This window comes from Lotus japonicus, chromosome 4, assembly GCF_012489685.1.
Source record: "Lotus japonicus ecotype B-129 chromosome 4, LjGifu_v1.2".
NCBI lineage: Eukaryota > Viridiplantae > Streptophyta > Magnoliopsida > Fabales > Fabaceae > Lotus > Lotus japonicus.
The window spans coordinates 82,654,255-82,682,179 of record NC_080044.1 but is presented as its reverse complement, the minus strand read 5'-3'; the positions used below and the strand labels follow the sequence as shown (position 1 = coordinate 82,682,179).

The window sequence follows — 27,925 nt, the reverse complement described above, 5'->3', positions numbered from 1 at the left end:
CTGCTCATATGAAAAATTATGCATCTTATCTCACTGACCCTACTTAAGGAAGGAAAGCAAGTAAAATTTACATATGTACACTTAAAAATTGAAGAGAAACAGAACTTTTATATATAATGAAGGTACAACTCGCATCACATTTTGAGAATTCTAGATACAAATTCTGATGCTGCATTTGTAGAGGCACAAATGACAACAATATTTAAAAGGTAAACGAAGGGGGAAAAAAACAAAACAGGAACCACTTATTCTTCAGAGATATTAATATTATTGTGTTTCAGATCCTCACTTCAACGGCTCATGCCATGTTCCATTGCTGGAGCAGTTGAAGCCATTTGTACTCCTCGTGTCCTTTGCTCAACATTTCCATGCCAACCTATTAATCACGCCAATTGAGTTCAACCAAATTTAATAAGCAACTAAATTAACCCAGAAAAAAAAAGCAAAACACTCTCTATAAACTAGAAATATAGAGTATTTTCCAGACATCAAGTGTCCTAATATAAGAAAAAAAGAAGATCATATAACATACCAATCTTCATGTCAAATCCTTGGTTTTCAAGCTCACGATACTCTTGGCACAATGAACAAGACTCGCAGAAGCAATGAGTCAAGCAATCCAAACAATCATTTCCTTTCAAATGGTGTTGAGATCTCATCTTGCTCCTGTAGAAGCATGAGTACAAGCAACCACATCCAATCAAACATGTGATCAGAGTGTACAGAGCCCCACTAGCACCACAAGCTGCAATTAATCAACAAATTCAACAATTAATTAAACAATTTTCTTGCCAATCCAAAAGTTATGATTAATAATGAATTAATTAGCTTCTTACAAGTGGATCCCTTGTCAACAATCTCTGCAACTCGCCCAAATGTAACACATGGACACCAGCATGTCATGCAACCTGAAATTTAACACACAATAACTCATAATTAATACTCCCTCCTGTCCTATTTATAAGCAACAAAAAAAAATTCACATAGTTTAAGAAATGCAGTTAAACTAGATAAAATGCATTAAATTTGTCTTGAATCAAAATAAACTTCCAAAATTACCCTTTGTTATTAGTGTTGGAAAGTGAGAAAGAGAGAGAATAATTAATGAGACACATTTTACAAGTTAGAATTAATAAGGGCATCATTGGAAAAAAATAATTAATATAGCTCAAACTTTCATTTGGTTCTTATAAAAAGGACCAAGATTTTTCTTCTCTTTCATGCTTATAAATAGGACCGGAGGGAGTAGGTTATATTTGGAGGTTTAATGTGCATTTGAATTTCAGTTGAATTCAACACTAATCCCATGTTGATGAACTTAACACTATAAAATCTTGTTTCTCCTGTTTATATGTTGTGATATGTGAAATCACATTTGAGTTGTACGTAAACGGAAAAACATACACACACTTTGTCAAAGTGAGGGTGAGGGGCTTACAGTTGCCGCAGTTGGAGAAACAATCACAAAGGCCGGTGGACCATTCAACAAGAGGTTTAGGTGGTGGAGGAGGTTGAGGTTGATAGTCTGAGGAGGTGGAGTAATTTGTTGTGCCACTGTAGCTCACCGGAAAACCGGTGGCGGCTGCAGGGGGCTGGTTGTACCCTGCCTTTTGCTCTGAGCCTGGATACATGATGAACTAGTTAATGTAATGCTGTGTGGTGTTGGAAGGAAGGAATGAAGTTGTTGAAGTTGGAGCAATTTGTTTTGAGATAAGATAAGGCCTAAGGAGTTTGATTTATGGTGAATGCATGTGAGTGAATTTGGATTCCCAATTTATAAGATGCAGAATTGTTGTAGGTTGGAATGGGTCATTGATATTATAATGCTACAAGTCAAGGATGGAGGTTGTACAAGCGCGTGCCACTTGCTCTTTACTTACAACAAAATTATTAAATGATGTTTATGGCTCTTTCCATTGATGCCACCTATGATGAAAGATTCTTTGAATCCAGATTGGCATTACTTTGTAGTTTGTACCTTATGGAAATGGAGTGGAGATAAAGAAATAGGCAGAAAAGAGAAAAAAAACTTAAAAGATGTGATGAATGATATGAATTATGATTGATAGAGAAGAGAGATAATATAGATGGTAAATAAATGTAAATGAAATGTGAGTGTGAATATCAGGGCCGGCCCTGGGCCTGTGCAAGCAAGCCCACAGCCCAGGGCCTCAAAAAAAAATTCTAATACTTTTTACAGCGTTTTTACTTAAAAAAGCGCTGTAAATAGTCAATTTTTTACAGCGCTTCGTACCGCTGTATACTATTTAATAGCGGCGAGAGGTTCGAAGCGCTGTAAAAGGCTTTTTTTTGGCTTAGTGTTCTTATTAAACTTTCTTCAAAAAAAAATTTAGGGGTCCATTTTTATTATTAACCCAGGGCCTCCAAAATGTCGGGACCGACCCTGGTGAATATATCATGTCTCTAAAGTTGTATATATACATATGTTCAAGAAAATTTACAAGCATCAAACCATGATATTAAAAAATACAATCATCATTATTTTATACTATAAGATCAAGTTTACACTTTCAAATTTCAACTGTTAAATATCTACTGCCATTTTTTATTAAAAAAAACAAAATATTTTACTTTTAAATAAGGGAGGCATGAAAAGTGCGATCTTTTATTAACCTCCACTTCTATTAAAAATGTAAAATAATCATAGTGTAGATATTTATAGTAAGAAAGTAAAAGAAGAGAGAGTAAAAATAAATTTGATATTATGAATGTAATAAATAAAAAAGATATATAGTGAAAAATTGAGTATTTGTTAAATATTTACATCACATAGCATCTTTAACTAGAAATCCTAAATATTCTAAAACGAAACCCAAGACCAAGAATGCATCTAACCTGTTTTAATTTGTGCTTTTATTTTACATGTTTACAAGTAATTGTTTTTTGTGTATCGTGAAAAAAAAAATTCTCATCTCATCTAATTGTTATTATTAATTAATGGTGATTGAATAAGCTGGGAAAATTATAAAAATAATTGTTTGTTGAGAAATCTCACTTAGAGTCTAGAGATATGATTAAGATATCTCTTATCTCTCCAATTATAATATAGTATCAGAGACTATTATAGATTTATTTAGTGGATGACAGTTGGACAGCCGTGTATGAGTCTCTCGCAAATATTCATATTTCATATATCTAATACTTATCGTGAACAATGTGTTAAGAAGTCTAACATGTAATCGAGATAATCTCATATCTAGAAAGACAATATCCTCACTTCTCAAATTGTTTTTAGTAAAGTAATGGCTAAAAAGCACTTTTGGCCTCTGATGTTTCAAGTTTGTGCAAATTCTGCCCCTACTCTATTTTTGTCGATGTTTCTACCCCTCATGTTTTCAAACAGTGCATCGTCTACCCCTCATGTTTTCAAACAGTGCACCGTCTACCCCTCTAGACGGTGCACTGTTTGAAAACATGAGGGGTAGAAACATCGACAAAATAGATAGGGGCAGAATTTGCACAAACTTAAAACATCAGGGGCCAAAAATGCTTTTTAGCCTAGCCTAAAGTAATATATACCTCTTAAATTTTAATGCTGTTGCCCCACTAGACCTGGAAATTGAGGCGTAATTGTTTACAAAGCTCTAACGGAATTGACAACAGCTTCCAAGAAACAACCAACGAAATTTGATTTGATGTTAGAGTTTGTTTGTTTGTCATTGCTTGCTTGACTTGTTGACTGTGGAATAGATTAAGTCATCAAACGAAGGGGTTTGGAACGTGCAAAGCAGATTTTTGTTTAATTTGAGTTCAAAATTGGTTCTTATCATTTGAAGTCTTCGAAATGTAAGTTGGGGATTGGTTGCACTTGCACCTTCTTATCCGCAAACATCCATTGACAAAAATGCAATTATTTTCTTTATATCCACTTTCTATAATGAAGTCTTCGTTTTTTGTCCAGTTCCACTATTAAATGCAAAATGGTGAAGTGCTGAAGCTAAAAAACTAAAAATGAAATTTAGTCATATTATCATATGCATATATTACCCATATATTGTGGTTATCCAAGGCTCAATATTTGATAAATTGGCCACTTGAACTAAGAAAAATGTGGTAAAGAAATTTAAATTAAGGATTTTTTCATTGAAACTTCAATCCAAGTGATTGCCGATATATTGGTTGTGAAGGCTGCTCGTACACGTACGCGTAGTGACAAAAGTTGACCATATATTGTTCGTCAAGGTTTTGGCCTATTACATTTACAATTACAATTAATAAAAGGATAGTGGGAAAAAGTTTTATCTTCCCAAATTTTGACGAAGGCTGCAATTTTGCAATGAGGCCACATGTTTGGAATACAAGTGGTTCCGGAGTTAAAATATTGAGAAGAAACTTCGTTGTTAGTCATTGAATGTTAGGATAGAAATTTTTACAAACTATATGAGTATGTGTTTGAAAAATATCAATGTCTAGTAGAGATGCATGCCAAATTGAAAAAATAAATAGTTTGCTCGTCTACTGCATTCCAAATTAAAACCAAGTATGTCTTAAGTTGATCCAAACATACTATATCTATAGTTACACCAATTATTTATGATGAGGAAAAAGTTTCTTTGTAGTTACAAAGGCATAAGTTACCAACGGGTGAATGATTCAATATTTAAAGTAAAGATTTGAATTTTATAAATGGAAAAACTTCAACTAAAATAACTAGCCAAGCTTAAATATGTTGTTCCTGTTTTAAACAGCCGTCATCCCCCCTTTTGCTGCCAATTAAAATATGCCAAGTGTAATAGGCTACCATGTCATCCGGTAGCGTAGCCTAGTAAGTCTTATATTTCACATTTTAGTCCCTTTACTTCTTAAAAATTTCACTTTATCCCCCAACTAATAAAGTGAAATTTTAGTCTCAAATTTGTTTTATAATTTTGAAATATCGGATTTAATCTAAATTCATAGTAAAATTTTATTTTATTTATCTAAAAATTCATAGTCATGTGGGTTGGGTTCTGCTAGGGTTTCACCACCAATAGCAGCCATTGCAGTGACGGCGCGGGTGCTGGGGCGAGGAGGTGCGGCGGTTGGAGACTTTCAGGCTTCAGAGAGCAGGGATGGCGTTTTGGATGAGTGAATCTGTACAAATTGAACCAAATGAATCTGCAACAATTGCACAAATTGGGGGTAAATGTGCAAAATGTGGGAAGAACATAAATGATTTCTTTTCCAATCAAACTGCAGAGAGAAAGACTTATTTTCTGGGTGAATTGGAATGGTAGAAAGGAATCTCAATTTTCAATTTGAGAATGAATATTCAATTACGAATTTTCTGTTTAGAAAGGAACACTATCAAGGAACATGGTTGCTACAAGGATACGGTGGTGGTGGGGATGACTGGCCTCGGATTGGTGGCGGCCGTTGAACAACGCGACAGTGAGGGATGCCAAAAACTGGTTTCGACGCCGATGCAGTGATTCTTCTTCTTCACTGCAAACTGCAAAGCTTCCTGCTTCCTGCTGCAGTGCATGTTATTATTTTTTTTAATTAAAATGAATGTTTAATGCATCATATATCTAACTAGTGGATAACAGTTAAATAAACTTCGATGGCTTAGTGGTAACTCACACGGGACATCAAATGCATCAGTTACTTTACTTACCATTAGCCTACATTATATATGAGTATAACTTTTGCGTTATAATTTATTTGTTAGAATTAATTACTTTTATAATACAAGCCACAAAGACCTCCATCGATATAGTACAATTAAGAAAAGTGTAACCCTCGATTAAGACCTTAATCAATATAAAGCGATGACTCTATGTTCCATAGGACAATATTTATACCTTAATCAACATAAAGCAATGACTTTGTGTTCTATAGGATAATCTTGACTTATACCTTAATCGATATATAACAATGATTATAAGTGTTATAGGGCAACTAATACCTTCATCGACATAGTACGATTAAAAAAAGTGAAAACCTAGATTAAGACCTTAATCGATATAAAGCGATGACTCTATGTTCTATAAGGCAACCCTAGACTATGTCATTAATCAATCTAATCGCGATCACTCCAAGTGCTATAGTGAAACCCTCGAAGAAGTCTTATAAAGGTTAATCCTAGACTAAGTCCTTAATCAATCTAAAGTGACAACTCCAAGTGCTATTTGGAAACCCTCGAAGGAGTCTTACAAAGGTCAACAATAGATTAAGTCCTTAATCAGTCTAAAGCGATCACTCTAAGTGTTATAATGCAACCCTCGACGAAGTCTTAATCCATCTAAAGTGTTATCTACCAAGTGCTATATGTCAATCCTCAACTAAGTCCTTAATCGATATATTTTGATTATGAAAAGTACTACAAGACAAATCATGTTAAATATATATTTAATACACTTAACTGTAACATAACAATAATATATATTAATAAGTCAAATATATCAATTAAGATTTGTTGGTCTAGTGGTAACTATTCTCCTTGATGTTTGCATTTGAAGACAAGTTTGTTTAATCAACAATAATATTGCTATGATTTTTGTTTAATGATAGCAAATGTTAAAAAAATACATAAAAATAGCTACATGTAGCATTTGAAGACAAGACATCATATTGAATAGTTACTTATTTTACCACTACGCTACATTTTCTTTTTCTAATATATTAGCGTTATATAATATAAGTCAAACCAAATTGAGTAACAATGTATTTCTTACAATTTGTTACTTTATAAAACGATAACTCCGAGTGTTATAAACTTATAATGCAAGTTTTATGGGTCAACCTTAGACCTTAATCTACATAAAGTGATCACTACCAAGGTATCAAGGTCCTTGCATATTTTTTCATCCATTTTACTTCCCGCTCGAATTAGAAAGGCATGTGGCAGTTGCGTATTTTACGGAACGTCACGCATTCAGTTATTTCCCCGCTGTGAACTCCACCCTCACCCTCACTCTCACTCGTTTCCCGCTCGGTTCCTCATCCATCGATTTTGAATCTTGTTTCCCTCTGGTGAAGGAAGTAAGTCTGTGAATTTTGGAATTCAATCTTGTTTCCTCATGATTCTTCTCTCCCTCGCTCTTATTTGTTTTTCGTTCTTGTTTTTCTTGATTCAGGATGTATTACTCTGGTGACTCCTCCGATTCCGATTCCTCGCAGAGTGCCGCCACTTCTCCTGCTCGTGGTAGAGGCGGACGCACTTCCGGTCATGGCTTCCGTCGCGGCTCCTCCGTTCGCGCTCCACCTGCTCCGAACTCTGCACCGCGTCCCTCCGCTCCACCCTCCGCTGCACCGGCTCCGCGTCACTCCGCTCCACCCTCCGCTGCACCGGCTCCGCGTCCCTCCGCTCCGCGTCGTAACAACCGTCCGCGTACTCCCAGTATCACCTCTCGCGGTCGCACCCCTCCTCGCAGTGACCAGTGGCCCAACTATGACTCTGATGGGTTGATGATGGATGAACCTGGAAGAGCATTGCCAGGCCATTATGGCTATGAGCACTACAACGAAGAGCGTTCCGACTCCGAGATGATGGATGAACCTGGAAGAGCATTGCCAGGCCATTATGGCTATGAGCACTACAACGAAGAGCGTTCCGACTCCGAGCCCGAGCCGCAGATTGGCTGGCAGCAGCGTAGACGTAGACGCTGCAAGGCCTGGGACGAGAGTTCCGAGTCTTCCGCGGAAGAGTGACCTTAGTAACTGGTACACTACACTGAGGATGTTTGGAATTGGTCAAATGAAGATCTTGGCAGTGGAATAGAGCTAATTTGAAGGGATTTTGGGCCTGTTTGATAACCGTTTCCAAAACAGTTTTCAGTTTTTAAAAGCTGAAAACTTGTTTGGTAAGACCTGTTTTCAAAAACAGTTTTTGAAAACAGTTCTCATTTTCAGTTTTTAAAACTAAAAAACCAAAACAGGTAAAAGATGTTTTCAGTTTCATTTTTTAGTTTTCAAATATCAGTTTTCTAAATGTTCGAAAACATGTCATTCAAACTGTTTTCTTTTTCTGAAAACTGTTTTTAAAAATTGTTTCTGAAAACTATTTTAAAAACTGAAAACTAAAACTGCTATCAAACATGCCCTTTGTTACTCTCTTTTCGAGTGGTCGACAAGTCCGGTGACGTGCGTGTGCTCTGTGTAATTGGTTTGTTTTTTATTGGGGTTGAGCATGAGTTTTGTGGGTTGTTTTGTGTAGGATGGGAAGTTTTGTTTGTCCTGGTTTTCATGCTCTTGGTATGCTCTAGTTCTCCATGCGTTTGGTATGCTGGTCTTCTAGAGTGCTTTAGTTTTTTTGTTGTTCTTTTCCTCTTCTTTTGTATTTGGGTTTAGCACCCCTTGTGCTAAGTGTGAATACAATATTTGGCTTATCTAAAAAAAACACTAAGGATGTTTGTTTTCGCTTGATTTACCTCCAGTTTGATTGTTTTAGCTTAGATTCCCTGTCTTCGCTTAGTTTCTCCGATGTTGTTGTTGATTTACCCTCCAGTTTGATTGTTTTCGCTTAGTTTCCCTGTTTTCGCTTAGTTTCTCCGATGTTGTTCTTGATTTACCATCCAGTTTGATTGTTTTCGCTTAGTTTCCCTGTTTTCGCTTAATTTTCCATTATATGAAATTGGTATCGCCATGTTTCTTGTTAAACACCACGCACAATTCTTATTTTGCTTCCCCTGTCGTGAAAATTTTGGGTTTAGTTCCACTGTTTTCTCCTATCTCTTTTAAGCATGTTTACGTGATGCAAATAAGCGGTGGCTGACACCATTGCAAAATAATCTACTGTGGTTGGGGATGAGTTTGGGTAGTGTTTTTCCTATTTGCTTTAATGCTTGTATTCAGTTGGATATTTTGGTCTTTTTATTTCAATGATATCTCATGTTTTCGTCAAAAAAAAAAAATATAATTTGTCTATCAAATTTCCCTGAAGAATTGAAAGGATAAGCAATTGTTTTAATTAATGTGAAATTTTAGTTTCTTGTGAATGTTTAGTGTAAGTTAAATTCTTTAATTTATTTAATCAATACAATTTAACCTCCATTACTCTTTTATTTAAAATCCATTCTCACTTTCTACTTAAAATCTAGATAGTTTTAACTCCATAAACATTACTAGTATGTTTACCCGTGCCGATGCACGGTGGCATATTTCCAAAGATATAATAAATTGTTTTTAATATATGGAATAATTTTTTTGTATAAATTAAAAATAAATATAATTATTATTGATTATTTGATTAGTTTGATTATGATATAATAATATAATAAATTATATGATTTTTTTATTATTTTTTCGTTTTTTTTATCTCCAAATAATTATACACAATTTATAACATATAATATATGTGATGTTTTTTGGTACATCGGATTGATAAATTGGATCATCCAGGAATTGATCTATGGACCTCTCTCACTCAACGCATGAAATTATAATAAAATTTGCTCTTTTTGTTATTTTTAATTAAAAATATTATTCCCCTTCAGATTCTATATTTACAATCAAATTGTAATGCTTTTGTATATCTACTCCTTAAAATATTTAAAAACTCTAAGAAAAGTTAAAAAATTATACTGAAACATTTTCTATTAGTTTCAACTTGAATGTATTTTCATGCTTAATGTTCTTCATCGTATCAGCTTTTTACTATATAACCTAAACATCAACAAATATAGACTGTATATTTTCAATCCCCGTGTGATAAATTGTTTTTCTCTCTCTCTCTCTCTCTCTCTCTCTCTCTCTCTCTCTCTCTCTCTCTCTCTCTCTCTCTCTCTCTCTCTCTCTCTCTCTCATGTAAACGTTATTCCCCTTCAGATTCTATATTCACAATCAAATTGTAATGCTTTTGTACATCTACTCCTTAAAAATGTAAACGTTATTCCCCTTCAGATTCTATATTCACAATCAAATTGTAATGCTTTTGTACATCTACTCCTTAAAATATTTAAAAACTCTAAGAAAAGTTAAAAAATTATATTGAAACATTTTATATTAGTTTCAACTTGAATGTATTTTCATGCTAAATGTTCCTCATCGTATCAACTTTTTACTATATAACCTAAACATTAACAAATATAGACTGTATATTTCAATCCCCGTGTGATAAATTGTTTTCTCTCTCTCTCTCTTTTATGTAAACGTTATTCCCCTTCAGATTCTATATTCACAATCAAATTGTAATGCTTTTGTATATCTACTCCTTAAAATATTTAAAAACTCTAAGAAAAGTTAAAAAATTATATTGAAACATTTTCTATTAGTTTCAACTTGAATGTATTTTCATGCTAAATGTTCCTCATCGTATAAGCTTTTTACTATATAACCTAAACATCAACAAATATAGACGGTATATTTTCAATCCCCGTGTGATAAATTGCTCTCTCTCTCTCTCTCTCTCTCTCTCTCTCTCTCTCTCTCTCTCTCTCTCTCTCTCTCTCTCTCTCTCTCTCTCTCTCTCTCTCTCTCTCTCTCTCTCTCTCTCTCTCTTTGTGTGTGTGTGTAATGTATAAAGGACTTATTATTCCAACAACTTGATTTGGAAGCTGAATTAATCTATGTTGTGAGATTTATGCTGATTGGATACTTAGAAAACATGAATTTAGCGACTCAATAATTTATTTTACTTTCTCATCGAAAAACTTAAACATAGAAAAATATAAGCTATATATGTTCATTTAATTCCCCGTGGGAGCCTCATATTCACAATCAAATTAAAATGCTTTTGTATATCAACTCTTATTATTAAAAATTTGGAGACTTATACTCAACCACAAAAGTTAGCTCAAGAGTTGAAGTTTGCACTATCCTTATAAAGGATATCTATGCTATATCTCTAGCCAACGTAAGACTTCTAGAAAAAGTACTGAAATTATAACAAAACATTTTCTATTATTTTCAACTTAAAAGTATTTCATGCAAATTGTTTCTCCCCGTATGAGGCTTTTAGTGTATGTAGCGTAAACATTAATGAATATAAGTTATATATGTTCATTTATTCTAATTCCCTCACAATCAAATTAAAATGGTTCTGTATATCTACTCTTAAAATTAATTAAAAGTCTGGGAATATTACTAAAATTATATTTAAACATTTCTATTGGTTTCAACTTGATAGTATTTTCATGCCAAATCCTCCTCATGTAGGATACTATATAATTAAAAAATATATACTAAATATGTTTATTTTTCTCTAATTCCTCGTGGGAGCCCTATATGGCTATATTCACAATCAAATTATAATGCTTATGTATATCTATTCTTAAATTATTTATAAAGCATGGGAAACATACTAAAATTAAATAAAAAAATATACTCTATTGCTTCCAACTTGAAAGTATAGACTATATTTGTTAATTTTTTTTTTGTCTTAACCAAGGTATCCCCACAGCCGACAACCATGAGACTAATCCTTCGCCCCACGGTCAGCGCACTAAGCGGTAGGGGGCTGGCCAAGGAGTTTTTTCTATTCGCAAGAGTTGGGATTCGAACCCCCAACCACTTGCTTAAAGGATGAAGTGTTGAACCACTACACCAACCCACTTGGTTCATATTTGCAAGAGTTGTTAATTTGTTTTAACTCCAGTGTGACTAATATTTAAATCAAAACTTCATATATTTTTTTATATTTACTTCTAAACTTATGAAAAATTACATTAACTTTCATTTTTTGTTATTTTACTTGGAAATATATCAATGTAAATATTGTTCTTTCCCGTGGAATCCTTATTTTCAATGCTTTTATAAATCTACTCTTAAGATTTTTTAAAAGACTGAAAAAAGTACTAAATTATATTAAAATGTTGTAAGTTTCAACTTGAAAGTATTTTAATGCAAAATGTTCCTTATGTAGGAGCTTTTTACTATATAATCAAGAAATATAAACTAAATATGCTTATTTTCTCTAATTCCACTTGGGAGCTTTCCTTCTAATGATCACTATTAGTTTAATTCAAAGTGTTTTTGACAAAAGAATTAGTTTTTTATGTTGAACTTTGTTTAGTAAAGAAAGCTAATTCTTTTGTCAAAAACACTCATTAACGACATACTAATTCAACACATAAAATACAAATAGGTTTAAGTAAGCAATTCAAATTCCTAAAACATAATCTTTCACATCATCGCCAACTGCATAATAGCTTCCACCAAGGATTTTTCTTTTTTAGAGAACATGCCCAAAACTCAAGTCTTCAATTCTTTCAGTTCTTGCATTTCTCCAAATCATTTTCAACATTTGCAAGATATTATTCCCCAAGCATGTTTATGTTACTCGATCGTTCAATTTCTCTATTCTTGCCTTCTTTCATGCTAGAAAAATTCCCTTCTTTGCGCTTCTCAATTTACATAAAAACATAGTATCCTTATTAAGGACTTGTTGTGTCAATAGTAGACATGAGACTATGCTTCAGTACTGCAAAAATGTATGCCACATTCCATTAAAAATGATATTGGGTTATGTAGTGAAGAAAAGCCAATCATAAATGTATACAAAAATTAATTAGAATTGGCTGATATAAAAAGTGAAAATAAAAACATGAGAAAGATAGAAAAGTAACAAATTACTTTGTAACACATAGATTGTAGCAAATGACAAAACATATACTTCTCAAGCTATACCCTCTTGGCATCATAAATTGTAGCACCTTTATTAAAATTATTCAATAATATAGCAGAAAACCAAGATAAGTGGACATTTATTCAGAGCTATACCTCCTTGTTCCTTCTTTCTGACTCTCTCCATGTACATAGTTTAATACATTTAAAACATAGGGTAGTTCGGAAAAAGTCACGTCTAAACCTCAAACTAATGTTTCGTATAATGGATTCTCTGATCTACAATAATCATCTAGAAACATGGCTCCATATAATCTCTTGACACAACCTGTTCAAAGATGCCATAGTTCATGGTAAGATAAATCACATTGCAAATAACTGACAAATAAACCCCTTAATTCAAAAGTATATATAAAAGCCATACCAGAAAATAGAGTTTCGCCAAAGAATGTTGAGAAAAATTGTCTGGGTAATAGTCACCACCAATGCCTACATACTCAACCTCTAAAACTTTTTTTTTTTGAAAAAAGTTCTTTAGGGGGAAGCCACCAGATGTGATAAAATGTGGTCAATGGGTCAATGAGTAGTGTAAACTGTAAAGAGTCATGTGGATGAAGAAGCCACCACATGTGATTAATGACCCATCTGAAACTGTAAAATAAAAATAAAAATTATTGACCTGAAAGTAAGAGTAATGTTAGTTATTTCAAGTATATTAAATTCGATCAATTTCAATTACTGTTAAGAAATGCAAAAGTTTAAAAGCAATTACGTTTAGGAATAGTATCAATATTTGACATAGATGACTATAAGATTTACTCATAAGTCAAAATTGAATAACTGGAGAAACCACAATTATTTACCCTGATTTGGAGTGCTTGGAGGAACACGAATTGGAGCTCTTTGTGGCTGTCTAACAGTAGACAATTTAGGTCTTTGAGAAGCCTCTGTTGAGGGTTTCTCCATGTTTACTCCGGATAGAATATTAGGAGAAATATTCTCATCTTCCAAAATAAAAAGGGAATTTAATATAAAAAAAATAATTAAAAATATACAATTATACTAAAAGAACAATAGTACACATTATCAAATTATATAGAAGTATACCTTGATGCCACAATCTCATTGCTTGCATCCTCTTCTGACGTGATTCCCTGGCCTGTTGAAGAGAATAAGAGCCTCCAAAGGTTGTGCCTGCATATCAAATAAAAGAATACAGATTATAATTTTGGTAGAATGAATAATGATTAGAAAACAAAAACTTAAAAAAAATGTAAGTGTCCAGATATGGTACGTTGATGCAAGTTAGATAATGGAGATCTTCCATTAGAATTCAATGTAGTTGGGACGTGATGTATTTGTGATGATGAAGGAATTGTTTTTGGTTTCTTTGTATGCCGTGGAGTGGATGGATTCTGATCAATAATAACAGATTGATTTGAAATTGGCGTGGGGGAACTATGAAGAATAGGTAGTGTAGCATTAGGTGTATGCTCAACGACCACCGAAGCTAATCTCTTACTTCTTCTAGCAGCCAGACGCAATGCACGACTTTCCTTTGCACTAATGTTGTCCATGATTCAACTTTGCTGAAAAGGAACTAAAGTCAGGACGTTTACACACTCATTTGAAATCAGGATTTTGCCCATGCTCTATTTATGCTGCTTGAATCCAAATAATTCCAAAGGTTTCACATTCAAAAGTTTAAAAATAATTCCAAAGGTTTCATTTGAATTAATATACAATTTATTGTGTAGTCATGTTTATGGAGCTGCCATAGTGTAGTCATGTTTATGGAGCTGCCATAGTCATAAATTATTCTTGTAAGTTACATTGTCATTTTCGAATTTTATTTTATTTAAGATAAAGATGATTGAAACTTTTTTTCATGAAAGAATAATTAATGAATCTTATAATTGTCCTATAGTTCATTCGCTGGAAGTTATAAAGCCATGCACCAATTTAAGTTTCCATGTACATAATCAAGTAAACATTTAAGATTTAAAATTTATATCTTTAAGTAAACGTGTAACAATAAATTATTTTACTCCACTATCTGTTTGAAAGCTGTGAAAGGTGTTATAATTGAATATTATTAGTATGCTTTTTCTTAATAATCTGCACCATTTCCAAACACACATGTTATAAAAGAAATCCAACTTATCAATTTCAGAAGTTCAAAGAGTTAGGACTAAATAGAAATAAAAAATCAGTAACGAAATAATGAGTGTAGTTATCAGCGTGAGATTTCTGAAATTGGATTTTAAATGCTTATTTAAAAATTGAGATAACTCACTTGGTCATTGGCTAGTTTAAATTATATTCAATCTGATGAATCCACAAATTGAGTATTAAACGTTAACATAATTCCAATGGCAATTTTCTTTGAAACATTCAAGGGAACTTATCACGCTTAAATTTGATTGGGCCATCATCAAGGTTGTTATTTTAAGTCAAAATAACGGATTATATAAGTAGATAGAAATAAATTGATTGGTTAATTAATGGTCAGTGGGAAACAAATTCGAGAGGAATAATTAATAAGAGGCATAAAACTGATTAAAAAAATCAAAATTTAAATAAATCAAGTGGCTTATTACCTGACTACCCTCAACTTAATTCCAATTATCAAAAGTACCACTTTGAAGTTTCCATAAGTAGAAATAATTTTTTCTTTTTGATTTATTTAATTATAGAGAAAATTGGTGAAAGGTATCTTAGTGTGTGACATGTGTCAAAACTTTCCTTCTTATAGTTTCTCTTTTATATTATATTTAGATTTAGATATATGGAAAGAAAAAAAAGTTATTAATCGAGACCACAAGCATTTTGACAAGCTATTTCTCTCAAAATTAATTTAGTCTATCAACGGTAGGTTTGGCCCACTCTGAAACAAAAAAGGAGTGCAATACTAGTTCTTCCTGACATCCCTATATAAGGTTAATTATATTTTTTCAGTTTCAAAAAAAAACTATTTTTTTGGTTAACCTTATAATTAATTCTTTTTCCTTTAACCATATAATTAACTTGGACTGGCCTCTGATTGGGCGGTGGAGACATGCTGGGCTTGAAAACATAAATACACAGTAGCCCAAAATAAAAAGAGTAACCCTTCCATCACATGCTTTCTTTTTCACAACATGCATGCATGGGCTTTATTGTGCATCATACCAAGAAAACCAATTATCTATTAATTAATAAACATCGTCACACTGTCAAAAAAAAAATGTCACACTGCTTGACAAAAATAAATATATATACTGTTAGATTTCATTTTCAAAGAGTATGCTAAAGATATGATCGTAAGTTAATTACTTTTTGACTCCTTGTTACATCCTGTCAAAGCAGTAGGCATATCTAGCATGTGGTCCGTTATGCAATGTAACTTCACTTTCTATGTATATACATGTGACTTAATTAACTAGCTAGAGATGCCATGAGAACATGAAGTTGTACAAGGTGAAAGTGCAGGTAATTTCTTAGAAGACTAACATTTTAGTAATTATTTTAATACTATCTGATCTTCCAGAAAACAAGCGAAGAATACACATGATTATCAAGGCATAGTGGTGCTAGGACAAGAAATTATAACCGTGATGAGAAGAAAGTCAACAGTAGAACATGACGGAAGAGAAACCTATAAAATAAATTTTGACGCTCAAGGAAGTTTAAGATCAGATAATGATAGAGATATTCAAAGTCTTAGAATAATCATGAGTATTGCTTAACTTATAGAGCAACCAAAACATGTATTTGTAGTGGTTGAGCTGCAGGGCCGGCCCAAGGGTAAAGCCACCCAAGCAAGGGCTTTAGGCCTCCAATTTTTTTTGTTTTTTCTTAAGTAAAAAAGGCCTCCGATTTTTTTTCTTAAGTAAAAAAGGCCTCCAAAATTAAAATTAACAAAATTTTATATTAGATCAAACATGTTTCAAGGCTCTCAAAATTAAAATTCGCTTTAGGCCTCATTTGGTGTTGGGCCGGCCCTGTTGAGCTGAGTAGTAACGAAATAGTTTAACGAATTTAATTCCTGATTGAAAAAATTAGGACGTAAATTTCAGCATGCACATTTGATAAAAACTAAACTTAAACCACTTCAACCTCGGTAGAGAATAAACCTTCTACACTTGCCCCGTTACTAAAACCCTTTACAAATTGCCCTATCCCTTCACTTAGCTTAATGGATAGAGAAAACAACCACAAATCATGATACTATTACATTACTGACATTCTTTCTCCACTTTCTTCTTTTTCGTTTTTTTTTTCTTCTAAGGGTGACCATTTTGCACACCACATAGGCATAACAATAATAATAGATTATACATTTGCAGAATTTTTTTAGGGTCAAATTGCAGAATCAAGGGTGAGCTGTGAAGAAAGCAAGCAGACCCACCAAAGGAGCATTGATATATGTCGTGGGCTCAGACTCCTGAAAGAAAGGCCTTGAATCAGGGAATGAATCTGTATTGTTAGTGGGCCCGCCCACCACAGCTCCAACCAAGACATTTGGGTTGGGGTTTGGGCTGAAGAAGTATTGAGATCCAGCTTTGCAACCTATGTGGGCCGGGTGGGTTGCCACTGAGGGAAGCGAGCTGCCACGGTGATGTATCCTCTGCGGGTAGCGTGCACCGTATCCAACCATGTAGGACATTCCCAACGGGTTGTCCCCAAGAATGTAGTCCACCTAGTAAAAAAGACACCCACATGCATCATTTAACACATGAAAACATAACGTTACCATTTTGTGTACCTATCACATGATGAGATTGTTCATCTCTTTTATTACTTCAACGATTCTCAGGAAAGGACAAAATTGTAGCCGTTAATTTTGTCAGTTGTTGAAAACTAGAAATTGGTCCCTGATTTAATCAAAGGTTATGTGAAGTTCGTGTTGGGACCCCACTAGTGGAATGAAATTTAGCCAAGAAGTAGTAGAGTGAATGCTCAATTTTTTAAATGATAAGCATTGAGCAAGTTACTAGAAGAAAGAAATATTTCTAAAGTTTTTAATATTGTCAAATGTCCGTGTAGGGGACTAACTACCTATGTTTTATCTGATCATGGAGATTAACTGAATAGACATTTGACATAATTAAATACTAATTCGCCCAATAATTACACGTTGATGGATGAAATTAAGCATTCACTTGAAGTAATAGTAGTCTCACCTGACGTTTGGCGACGTGCCTGAGAAATGCAGGGGTGACAGTGGTCTGACCACAAGACACAACCTTATTGGCGTGGCTTAGGTAGTTGGAGTATGCTAGGAGGAGGAAGGACAAGGATGTTACATGCTGCATGTTACTCCCACCTGCCTTGAAGATAAGCCCACCTTTTTCAATTAACCAACAACAGAGTTAGAAAAAACAGTGACTAAATACCGTTATTGCAATAATTGTGCAGGAATATCAATGCAATGGAAGGAGTGTGTGTACACAAATACCCAATCAAAGGCTTTTCCTCTCAAAAGCAAACATAATAAATGGCTTTGTTAATCATAATCATTGTTTAATTGTCATTATCAGGAGTCACTTTTCTCAACAACAAAATGGACAAAGTTGAAAACAGTGAGGGAATACCTGGGGAAAATTGAACTTGAGGGTGAGGAATTCCAGGCAATGTTGAACAAATAAATCCATCAGCGTTTTCTTTGAATGAGGAAAAATAGTTTGCTCTGCCCATCAACACCTCCTGCAGAAAATAAATTAAACTATGTTCATTGCTGCATTATATTTGATGACCTTTTATGTTCAATGTTCAATGAATCACGGGATTAAAAAAATGCATCAGAATGTTGAGTTACTACAACACAATAAAAGAGTACAGGAAATGTGAATGTGATAGCGATAAGAGCTTAAACAAGAAGCCACAGACTAGATCCCAGATGGAAAGTGAAGCAAGCAGAAAATAGTGGTATGGTGCACATGGATTCACCAGTACTGGGACCCACCCATTTGCCAGATCTAAAAGGATGGAAATAATTAAAGGGCAATACTTTTTGTTCCTAATGTTTACAATGTAGAGGGCAAAGAATTTGCCAATTTGGTTTATCCATTTGGTTCTGATTAAAGAGGCAGAAACATTCTACAAATTAAAACACTATAAAGACAAATTTTCCCCCTTGATAAATGAATCAAGAGGCATGATTATTGATTTAGATCCAAGTTCTAATTATTAGAAGATGTCCCTCTAGCAGGAGCCCACATGATAAAACTCAAAAAATGCAATTCACATCATGTGCAATCATATCAGCATTTGGCATTCTCTTTTGTCATGGCTATCTTGACTTTTTTCAATATCATGAATAAACGGATAAAGCTTTTCTTAAATCCAATCTGTACATACATTCTCTAGCATGTTGTACCATACATAATTACATATCCACACAACCTTTCAAACTGTCATAGATTCCTTCTATGACCCACCAATAAGAGAAAGTCCAATTTGAAATAGTTTACTCTCTTAGAACATGATCTCAAATAACTAATACAGTCTACAGTGTATATATTTAAGTAAAATGAACTATTTTTATAATTATCTTCCATCAAGTTCGAGATGGATTCATATTTCTATACTTTTAACAGTAAGTTTCACATTTTAAAAAAGAACAAAAATAAGTCCGTGTACAATGTAACTCACATGTGTAATGTAATGCATATGAATTTGGGTGTGTCTAATTGTAATGTTAGTGGTGTTTGTATAGTATTATCCACTGTTGTGGTTGTGATGATCAATGATTAATAATATGACAAGTACAGATTGAGAATGGGCCAATGAGAATGAGATTCCGAATAGAAAACCCATTGCACAGACCACGTGATTTGGAAACTTTTTACAATCTCTATATTCTGCAGCTAGCTAGATTGAATGGCTGAACAGTGTCACGCACTGCACCCTCACATGACCAACGAGGGACGCAAAACAAGAGGAACAAAAACAACACACTAAAGACAAATCCACTTTGATAACCACACTTTTAATCCTAATAATATACCCCTAATAACATGAAAACATTTACCAAATTAAAAAAAAACATTGTATTATTCTAAACAAGGTTACTACATCAATTAATTAACCAAAGTTGGAATAACAAAGCTATATTGGGTAGTGTTAATATTGATTACCTTGGAAATGAGGATATTAATCCCAGCATGCTTGTTATCCCAACCAAACTCATTAATGGTGTCCCCAGCTCTCAAAATGACCTCATTTTTTATAATGTATTCTCTGTACTGACGCCTACGGGAGGCTTTGTGCAACCACGCTGCTGCCCATAGAAGCTCATCCTAAAATTTATCAACATCACTAAAGTCAACTTACAAAAAAAAAAAAGTAATCTCATCAAACGGCAAGTGTTGAATCATGAATGCTTGATGCACTGTACCTGGTAACCATTGACATCACAGTAAAAGGGGCACACTGCACGGCGCAGGCTGTTACTGTATGCACCACGATGCCTGTCAGCAAAGTCGAACACCTGCACCAACGTCCATCATCAACGGTCATTTTCTCGCGATATTTTAACGGAAAACTAAATTAAATGCACACTTAAAAAGACCAAAACAAGCCCTCCAGAAAAGGTAAAAAAGAGACACATCAATTCCCGGTAAAGGAAAAGCCTCTAGCAAACTTTTCAAACTTACCACAAGTGAGTCTCGTTTTTCTTCACTTTTCAACCATACATAGTGAAAAATGTTTTTCGTGAAAAAGGAAAAAAGAGAGAGAGTGATTGAGTGCGACGCACCGTAACGGCTCGTTTGAGGAGCATGGCAGAGTAAGAGGGATCACGTGATCTGAACACGATGGATGCAGCGGCAAGTGCAGCGGCGGTTTCTCCTGCCACGTCAGAACCAGGGTGGGACCCGTCCACCTTGTAAACCGCGCGCGACGTATCCATGTCCTCCGGCCTCTCCCAGCAGTTGTGGTCAGAGTAAGGGTCTCCGACCTGGACGAACACCACGCCGGAGGTTCCTACCTTCGCCGTCGCTTTCAGAAGGTAATCCGTCCCCCACCTCACCGCCTTCAGCGCGTTTCCAAGCTCTGGTCCCATGGTCTTCCCGAAGTCGATCACGCTCCATGACAGCATCGTCGTCGTGAACGCCATCGGAAACCCGAACTTGATGTTGTCTCCGGCGTCGTAGTATCCGCCGGTCAAGTCCACCTGAAAAAACACAAAATAAACGCAATGCAGGTTATAGTAAGTTCATCCCTGCAATTTAGAGGATGAATTTCAGTAACAGAGTGAGTTGCGTGTGTGCGTGCTTACTCCGGCGGCGGCACCGTCGTGCAAAGCGGAGTCGCGGCGCCAGCGGAGGCGCTGATCGGGTGGGAGTCTGCCGGAGCGTTGTCCTTCGAAGAAGAGGATGCTCTTGCGGAGGGCGTCGTGGTAGTCGTGACCTGCGGCGGCGATGGGGCTGAGCAGGAGGAGGAGCATGGCGAGGACGCGAAATGTGGGAAGAGAGAAGAGAGCATTTGGCGCCATGTTTTTGGTTTTTTCCCACTCTACCCCTATGCTGTGCGTGCTGAGAGTGTGAGCAATGAAGGGGGAAAGCAACGAGGTAGTTATATAAACGAAAAAGCACCCTTGGATTCCAGTGAGTTATCCAATTAGCTGACGCCACGTGGTGATAGAGGAATGGTTCGTTTTTCGGAGCCCGATGCAGAGAGAGAATGCTACATGGGTCGGGTCCGGGTTCTGACCCGGTCAAAGTGTATAGGGATAGGAGGAATAATAATGAGGACATGTGTTGGGCACCGCCAATAGGTGGGGAACACGTGGAGTGAGAGTGAAGGAAAGGGATATGTGGGTCCCACTTGGAGGGTGGAGGGCCTGTGCTACTGTGTTTGTAATGGAAAAAGAATGAATGTATGTAGGATGGGAATGGGAGAATGATGGTTTGACTGTATGTATGATGTATGTGTTGAGTTGAGTGAGTATCTAATGAAATCTATCTGCATGGGGAAGGGGGAAGCATGTGAGTCTATGCTGGATTGTTGGGTGGGTTTTACTAATTGCTTTTGCCCGTGAGCATCGGTTGATTTTTAGACCACAAAGGGGGAAAAGTGCTTATTGGTAGTTGGATAGAAAACTCATGTCTTTGTATATCAAAATTTATACTAGCCTACCTTCAACGAAATATTCCATTAGAGGAAAATTTACAAACCTCATGACAAAACAGTTCTCTCTTGTTGGTAGTAGCAATCTGAAAATTTTAAGATAATTTAAATAATAAGCTAGTTGAGTACTTGAGTTGTTTATTAATATTGGGCCACAAAATGTTCAGTATTACCATTTTAGGTTCACATGATATCTTTATGAACTGAAGAGAGAGTTCCAAATGTTTCAAATGTGGAAATGCTAAATTTATTGGGATAACTACTTTCGTGGATGTATGCTTGGAAGATATGTTTTGTTTTTTAAAAGCTCGATGTTTTAAGGGGTGTGTCCGCTCATAAGTGAGAAGCAACTATTATAGTGATTAAATCGGATCGATTTGCATTTAGTTATCCGAATATTGCAATGACGATGATCTGGGATGATTTAATGAGTCGATCATTAACCATTAGAGACAATGAGCAACTTTAAAGGGAAGAGGCAGAGGCAAAGAAGAGTATTTTCACATATTTGATCCAGGCTTGTTGACTTAGATTTTCTTATCTTATACATAAGTCGATCTTCCTATACTTCGCATGAACAATCAACTTGTCTTTATGCATCTTTTACGTGATCTCCTCATCTCCATGATAACCATATATCTACTCAAGCTAGCTCTTTTACCGGATGGGGCATGAGGAAATCCTACAAATATCCTCATGTCGCATCAATTGCATCTATCTATGTATCTTTATTTAACCTAATGTTGCATCTTTATAATGGTGTGAATCTAATAGTCTGTTTTATTATTCATCTATATAACGATTTGTATAAAGAAGGGTTGATTTATATTTTTAGTAAAAGATAATAGGGTTCTCGTCTATGACATGACAACTAGAGAGAAATCCCAACTTTTCAAAACATGTTAGAAAAAATTTAAAATAATTATTTTGGGTGATTGGAATTTATCTCTTCATCGCGAAGAAGTAAATGCTGATGGAGCCTGTAATGAGTAATTATTGTAGTCCTATAATATTCTTTGATCTTAACCCCTTATTTGATTTTAGACCCACCCCCTAGCCCCAAACTCATGCATCTGCCACTGTTAGCAATTAACCATCTTTTTGCGCGATAGGATGGTGATATCCTTCTATGTTTATTATAAAAATTATGAAAGTTTAACTCAGGTCAAAAACTAACTCAAGAGTTGAGAGTTGCTCTACGCCTCTACCCTTGTAAAAGCTATCTATGTCATTTATGTATCTAGCTTGTTTGAAATCTTACAGCTTTTACCGCGATTGTGGAGGTTTCCTTCCATCATGTTCCAAGGGGTTGCAATGGTGTAGCACATAGACTAACTAAGATGGATGCTTCTCAAACACATCAGACTTGGCTCACCCATCCCTATGAGGTTCAGATACTATTACCCATCACACTCAATCAACTTTATTTTTGTCGAAACTAAATGAAAGTTGTTATTTTTGGGAAATGAAAAAGTTGTTATTGGGGAAAAAAAGTGACTGAACCCACCATTCTAGATAATGAACCATTACGGTTGGGCCATTACAGGCCGATAAAAGAATCGTAAACCCAAGTCAAAGCCCTTAATAATGGCGTCGAAGATCATTTTTGTCAAAAAAAAAAAAACATACATGTGAGACCAGTGGCAGTAGAGAAAATTATTCAGGGAGCAAACATACGGTGGCCAGATCAAGTCATTGGACTGTGCTCCGGCGTCGCTGAGATTACAGGGAGGACTCAACCGGTAATTTACTTTGATCATTGATGTCTTCGTTTGGATTACTAGTTTTCTATCATGAATAATGAGCATAACCTGTTCGACGTATGTCCTGAACCAAACCCCATGATTTTCTGCTCCCATTCAATAATTCACCACATTCTTCATCGTTTTTCTTCTTACCCTTTTTCATTTTATGATTTTTCAGCTGGATTTTCGACTTTTATGTTTTCTGCAGCTTCACTCAGAGGAGCAAGACATGTCTTTTCCTGCACATTCAATAGGTCCATTTTTTTCCCACTTAAACAAAGCATTTATTTTATCTGATCATATTTTTTTACTCTATTTGTGTCGTCAGTTCATTTGTTCAGTGATTAGTATTGTCTATATTCTCGCGTGCGAGGTGAGTGGAAGAAAGGAGAAGTCCTTTTGCTTCTAATGCTTGGTTGAATTTAATTTCCTGTTGCTCAACATATTTAGGCTACTCCTGAAGTCCTTTTATTCTTGCTATGCAGAGATAGACTATCCTGGTTATACTGTCTAGTTCAAGATGTTGCAACCATTGCACCAACTCCAACTGCAACTTCATATTTTCAGTCTTTCACCCCTCATAAGTGTATACAGCCAAGAGCTTATGGGACACCGAGGCATCTTTCGAGGGTGTTAGTACGGAGATCAAATATCATAGGAAGACATGGTCTTCTGGGAAACTGGCTAACTGCCAGATACATTAGCAATGCATCAGTTGAACTGAAGACTGGCAACGGTGTTGTCCGATTCTCTCTGGATAAGCATGATGGTGTTAATTCTACTACGAATGGTCCGCCGAAAAAAATAAAAAAGTCTAAAAAGGCTAAAGTTAATGAACTCAGATTCTATCGTTTGAAGGCAAAGAAAAAGATGAATTCTCCAAATCCAGAAGTTAGAATTCGATATAAGCTTGAAAAGGTTGGAATTTCATGGTAATTTGTACTTTGATTCAGCTGCTTGCTTGGTTGTTATTGATGATCTACTTCTGTGATTTTTCTTCCTTCTGGTCTGGGTTCATACTTTTATTATGATTTGATCACTTAGTTCTTCTTCATGTTTCAGTTCTCTATTAAATGTCTGAGTATTGTTCTGATATGTCCTGCATATATGGGCATTGAAATAACCAGAATGTTGCCTCATGTGGATTTGTATTTGAAACACCCCTGTTAAGTTTTCTCTGCCTTTGAAGGGGAAGCTTATGTGAAATTTTATTTTTCATGAAGACATTAATATTAATATTTCTCAGTTACCCTGCTTATTAGACATTAGTATAACATCACAGTATACATAATAGATATTTCTCTGTTTTAACTTGGCTTTGGTATCTTCACCTCAGTTTACAGAAATAATTTAGTGCCTCAAATAGGCTGTATAGAGGCATTCTTCCTTTCTTCTTCAATATTTCCTTTTCTGAAACTTATTAATTTACAGGCCAAGCGAAAGGAAGTATGGTTGATTGAAAAGCTAAGGAAATTTGATATACCAAAACCCCCAGCAGAAACATTTGATCCTGAAATTTTAACTGAGGAGGAGAGACATTACCTGAAGCGCACTGGTGAGAAAAAGAAACACTATGTTCCAGTTGGGAGACGTGGAGTGTTTGGTGGGGTAGTTCTAAACATGCATCTTCACTGGAAGAATCATGAGACTGTAAAGGTTATCTGCAAACCTTGCAAACCGGGGCAAATTCATGAATATGCTGAGGAGCTTGCTCGGCTGAGTAAAGGCATTGTGATTGACACCAAGCCCAATAATATTATCATCTTTTATCGTGGAAAGAACTATGTACAGCCAAAAGTAATGTCTCCTCCAGATACATTATCGAAAGCGAAGGTAACTTTGACTGTGCACTAGTTGTTCATTGGCAAGACATATTATGTGATAAATAATATCGTATTTTTAACTTTTTTAATTGAAATTATCGGGTTTTGGCAAGATCGGAAAAAAACAGAGTTTAGATAGACTAATATGATATTAAAATTGATGTGGTGTATTATGAAGTACTACAAAAACCTAACCAAATAGTCCTATTTATACTATCACTAGAGTCCTAATCCTAATTAAATGTGGAACAAATAACTCCTTAAAGATGTGATAATATCCCTAAGTATAAGATAAGTTTCTAAAAGATAAGATCCCAAAATATAAGTTAGTAAAATTTGTCCTTGAAATACCGTAAAGCAGACAATTTGTCCCAAAATCTAAGTTAGTCTATTATGCATCATTCTCTTCCTCTAAAATATTTCGTAGATGCCATTTTGAAGTCAGTATTCCTTGTTTCTCCCTCTCTATTGGGCACCAGTAGAAATAATGTACTTGATGATTGGCAGTTGTCTAGCACAAGTGCATGGTAATTTGATATATATTCCAAAATATGAGGGTTGACACTTGAGATTATACAAGGATCTAAATCATTCAATTATAAAGAAAGCTATAACAGCAATAGTTGGTCCTTGATGAGCATAAACTTGGAGGATAGGAATTATGTATATCATCATAGTTTTTTTATATTAATCAGGATCATTTCATAATGCTTTTTTTGTTTTATTAAATATTCACTATATTTGACACTATGGTTAGCAATGCAAGTTTACATGCTGCTACAGATTTATGCCTCAACATAGTAAGACTAATATGAATGTCTGGGAGTCTTTGCCTCTCACAGGCCTCATGCATGCCAGTGAGCTTTGTTTCTATTGAGGAGCTGGTCCTCTTTTATTAAGATAGATAAACCTGTATTAGTAAGCACTATGTTTGTTTTCTAAGAAAGTAAAACATCGGTGCTTTGATCGAGGGAATGATTCAATAAAAGTGCTGATTCTTAGTTTTATAGTGGAATATATTTTGCTGAGAGAGCATTGATTCTTTTTCTTTTAGCATAGAGCTTATGTTTTTTAATTATTAAAACTTAAAATTTCCAGGCGATGGAGAAATATAGGTATGAGCAGTCCCTTGAGCATACGAGCCAGTTCATCGAGAGGTTGGAGAAAGAGCTCGAAGAGTATCATCAGCACGTTGCAAAGTTCAAACAAGGGAAAGAGGATACAAAGATGTTAGGATCGGTACATTAGTATCTTATTCACAATTGATATAAGTGATGCTTAATTTAGAACTTAACATGTCATAAGAAAATTCGTTTTCTTGCTTCTTTCTGTCTGTAACAATTTCATGAATTACACAATCTGTGGTGGAATGTCAATCATCACACGGATTCTATTCCAAGATCTTATTCAGTACTTGGGATACCCATGATTGAAGATGGATTGCTCGAATCCATTCCCCGGATTTGCTGAAACAAAGTTTGACAAATGACATGACTTAGTTTGTAAATGATTTCGTATGGCCTTCACGGCGGAATTTTAGATTGTGATATTGCATTTATGGTAGGTGAATGGTGTTACTATCAGTGTTACATTTCATATGGGCATTACCTTCCATGATAAGGCTACCCAATATTTATGGCGAGCTATTTGTCTTTATGCAAGTACAGATGAGAAAGATGATAGCAAGTTCTGAATTCACATTGGTAAATTGACTTGTCATAACTCATTAAGAGGATCTTCCATGTCTCTTGCTCTTTTGTTTGTCCAATGTAGAAATGGCCTTCGGTTATGATTCATACTCAATCACAGATGATAAACAACGAAGTTTTGTAATTATCCCTCATTTCACGGAGTCCCATTGGCCCAGGATCTCTTTACTTTGACAATGACGTTGATGGATGCTGGTGAATTATCTCAAAGCTTTAGAGATTCACACGAAAATGCTTTCTCCATACTTGTCTCCCCTTTATAGTGCCTGACAGGTATATGGACCCATATTTCAGTTCCCATCTTATCTCAAGTGTCTATTATTTGATTGCTTCTACCACAACTATACCATGTATATCTTTTTTTTATTACGTAGAATGTGTGGACAATGGCAACAAAAGGCAACTTCTTAAGTCTGAATAGTTGGTTTAGTGCTTAAATCAGATGTTGGTTTTTGCCCAGAATGCAAAATATCATTAATTACCTACGAAAAGTAAATATGAGAAGTCATAGACCTTTTAACCACCACCACTAATTTCTTTCCTTACCTCTTTCTAGGTTTATCCGTGTGGCCTTCCGGACTCCTGCAACAACAATGTCGTTCCCGCCACCTAGCAAAGTCACAATGGTGGCGGTGGAGCAGATATGTGGAAGGAGTTGGTCCTCCATCGCTACACCTTGTAGCGACGGAGCAAGTTCGCCGCCCACATGTTCATTTTCATTTTCATTCACCCTCACATTTTCATTTCCCATCATCACTATTTGATCCTATGCACCCTAGTCGTCTGCTATAAATTATGTTTAAATTTTTTCGGTGCATGATGATATTTACTTGCTTAGTTAACATAATAACAAATATATGTGTACTGTTAAAAGCCATCTTTGATCCTGTCAAAAAAAAGAAAGAAAGTCAACATCTAAGGCATAACAAATCATGCCAGATTAATCTGATCTACCGTAATTTAATGAGGACACTAAAGCAGTTTTTGTTTTTAATCAAATGCAAATAATGTGTTAAGAAAAACACAAATC

At 35.1% G+C, this 27,925-nt stretch overlaps 3 protein-coding genes across 3 annotated transcripts; 1 reads left to right on the top strand and 2 right to left on the bottom strand.

Moving 5' to 3' along the window:
- Nucleotides 1–88: 88 nt before the first annotated feature.
- On the bottom strand, nt 89–1,763 carry LOC130714929 (protein PLANT CADMIUM RESISTANCE 2-like). The gene is made up of 4 exons (XM_057564910.1): nt 1,439–1,763; nt 837–908; nt 533–745; nt 89–376 (listed from the first exon to the last, which is right to left on the bottom strand). The coding sequence occupies exons 1-4, from the start codon at nt 1,629–1,631 to the stop codon at nt 291–293; spliced, it is 564 nt and encodes a 187-aa protein (XP_057420893.1). The 5' UTR covers nt 1,632–1,763; the 3' UTR covers nt 89–290.
- Nucleotides 1,764–16,535: 14,772 nt separating this feature from the next.
- On the bottom strand, nt 16,536–21,049 carry LOC130710330 (endoglucanase 8-like). Its single transcript, XM_057559553.1, has 7 exons — nt 20,768–21,049; nt 20,246–20,662; nt 19,886–19,978; nt 19,626–19,787; nt 18,081–18,192; nt 17,670–17,833; nt 16,536–17,185 (listed from the first exon to the last, which is right to left on the bottom strand). The coding sequence occupies exons 1-7, from the start codon at nt 20,981–20,983 to the stop codon at nt 16,859–16,861; spliced, it is 1,491 nt and encodes a 496-aa protein (XP_057415536.1). The 5' UTR covers nt 20,984–21,049; the 3' UTR covers nt 16,536–16,858.
- Nucleotides 21,050–23,201: 2,152 nt separating this feature from the next.
- Nucleotides 23,202–26,780, top strand: LOC130710331 (uncharacterized CRM domain-containing protein At3g25440, chloroplastic). Its single transcript, XM_057559554.1, has 5 exons — nt 23,202–23,360; nt 23,542–23,617; nt 23,849–24,281; nt 24,795–25,196; nt 26,285–26,780. Exons 2-5 carry the CDS (start codon nt 23,559–23,561, stop codon nt 26,432–26,434), a joined length of 1,044 nt encoding a protein of 347 aa, XP_057415537.1. The 5' UTR covers nt 23,202–23,360; nt 23,542–23,558; the 3' UTR covers nt 26,435–26,780.
- Nucleotides 26,781–27,925: the final 1,145 nt, after the last annotated feature.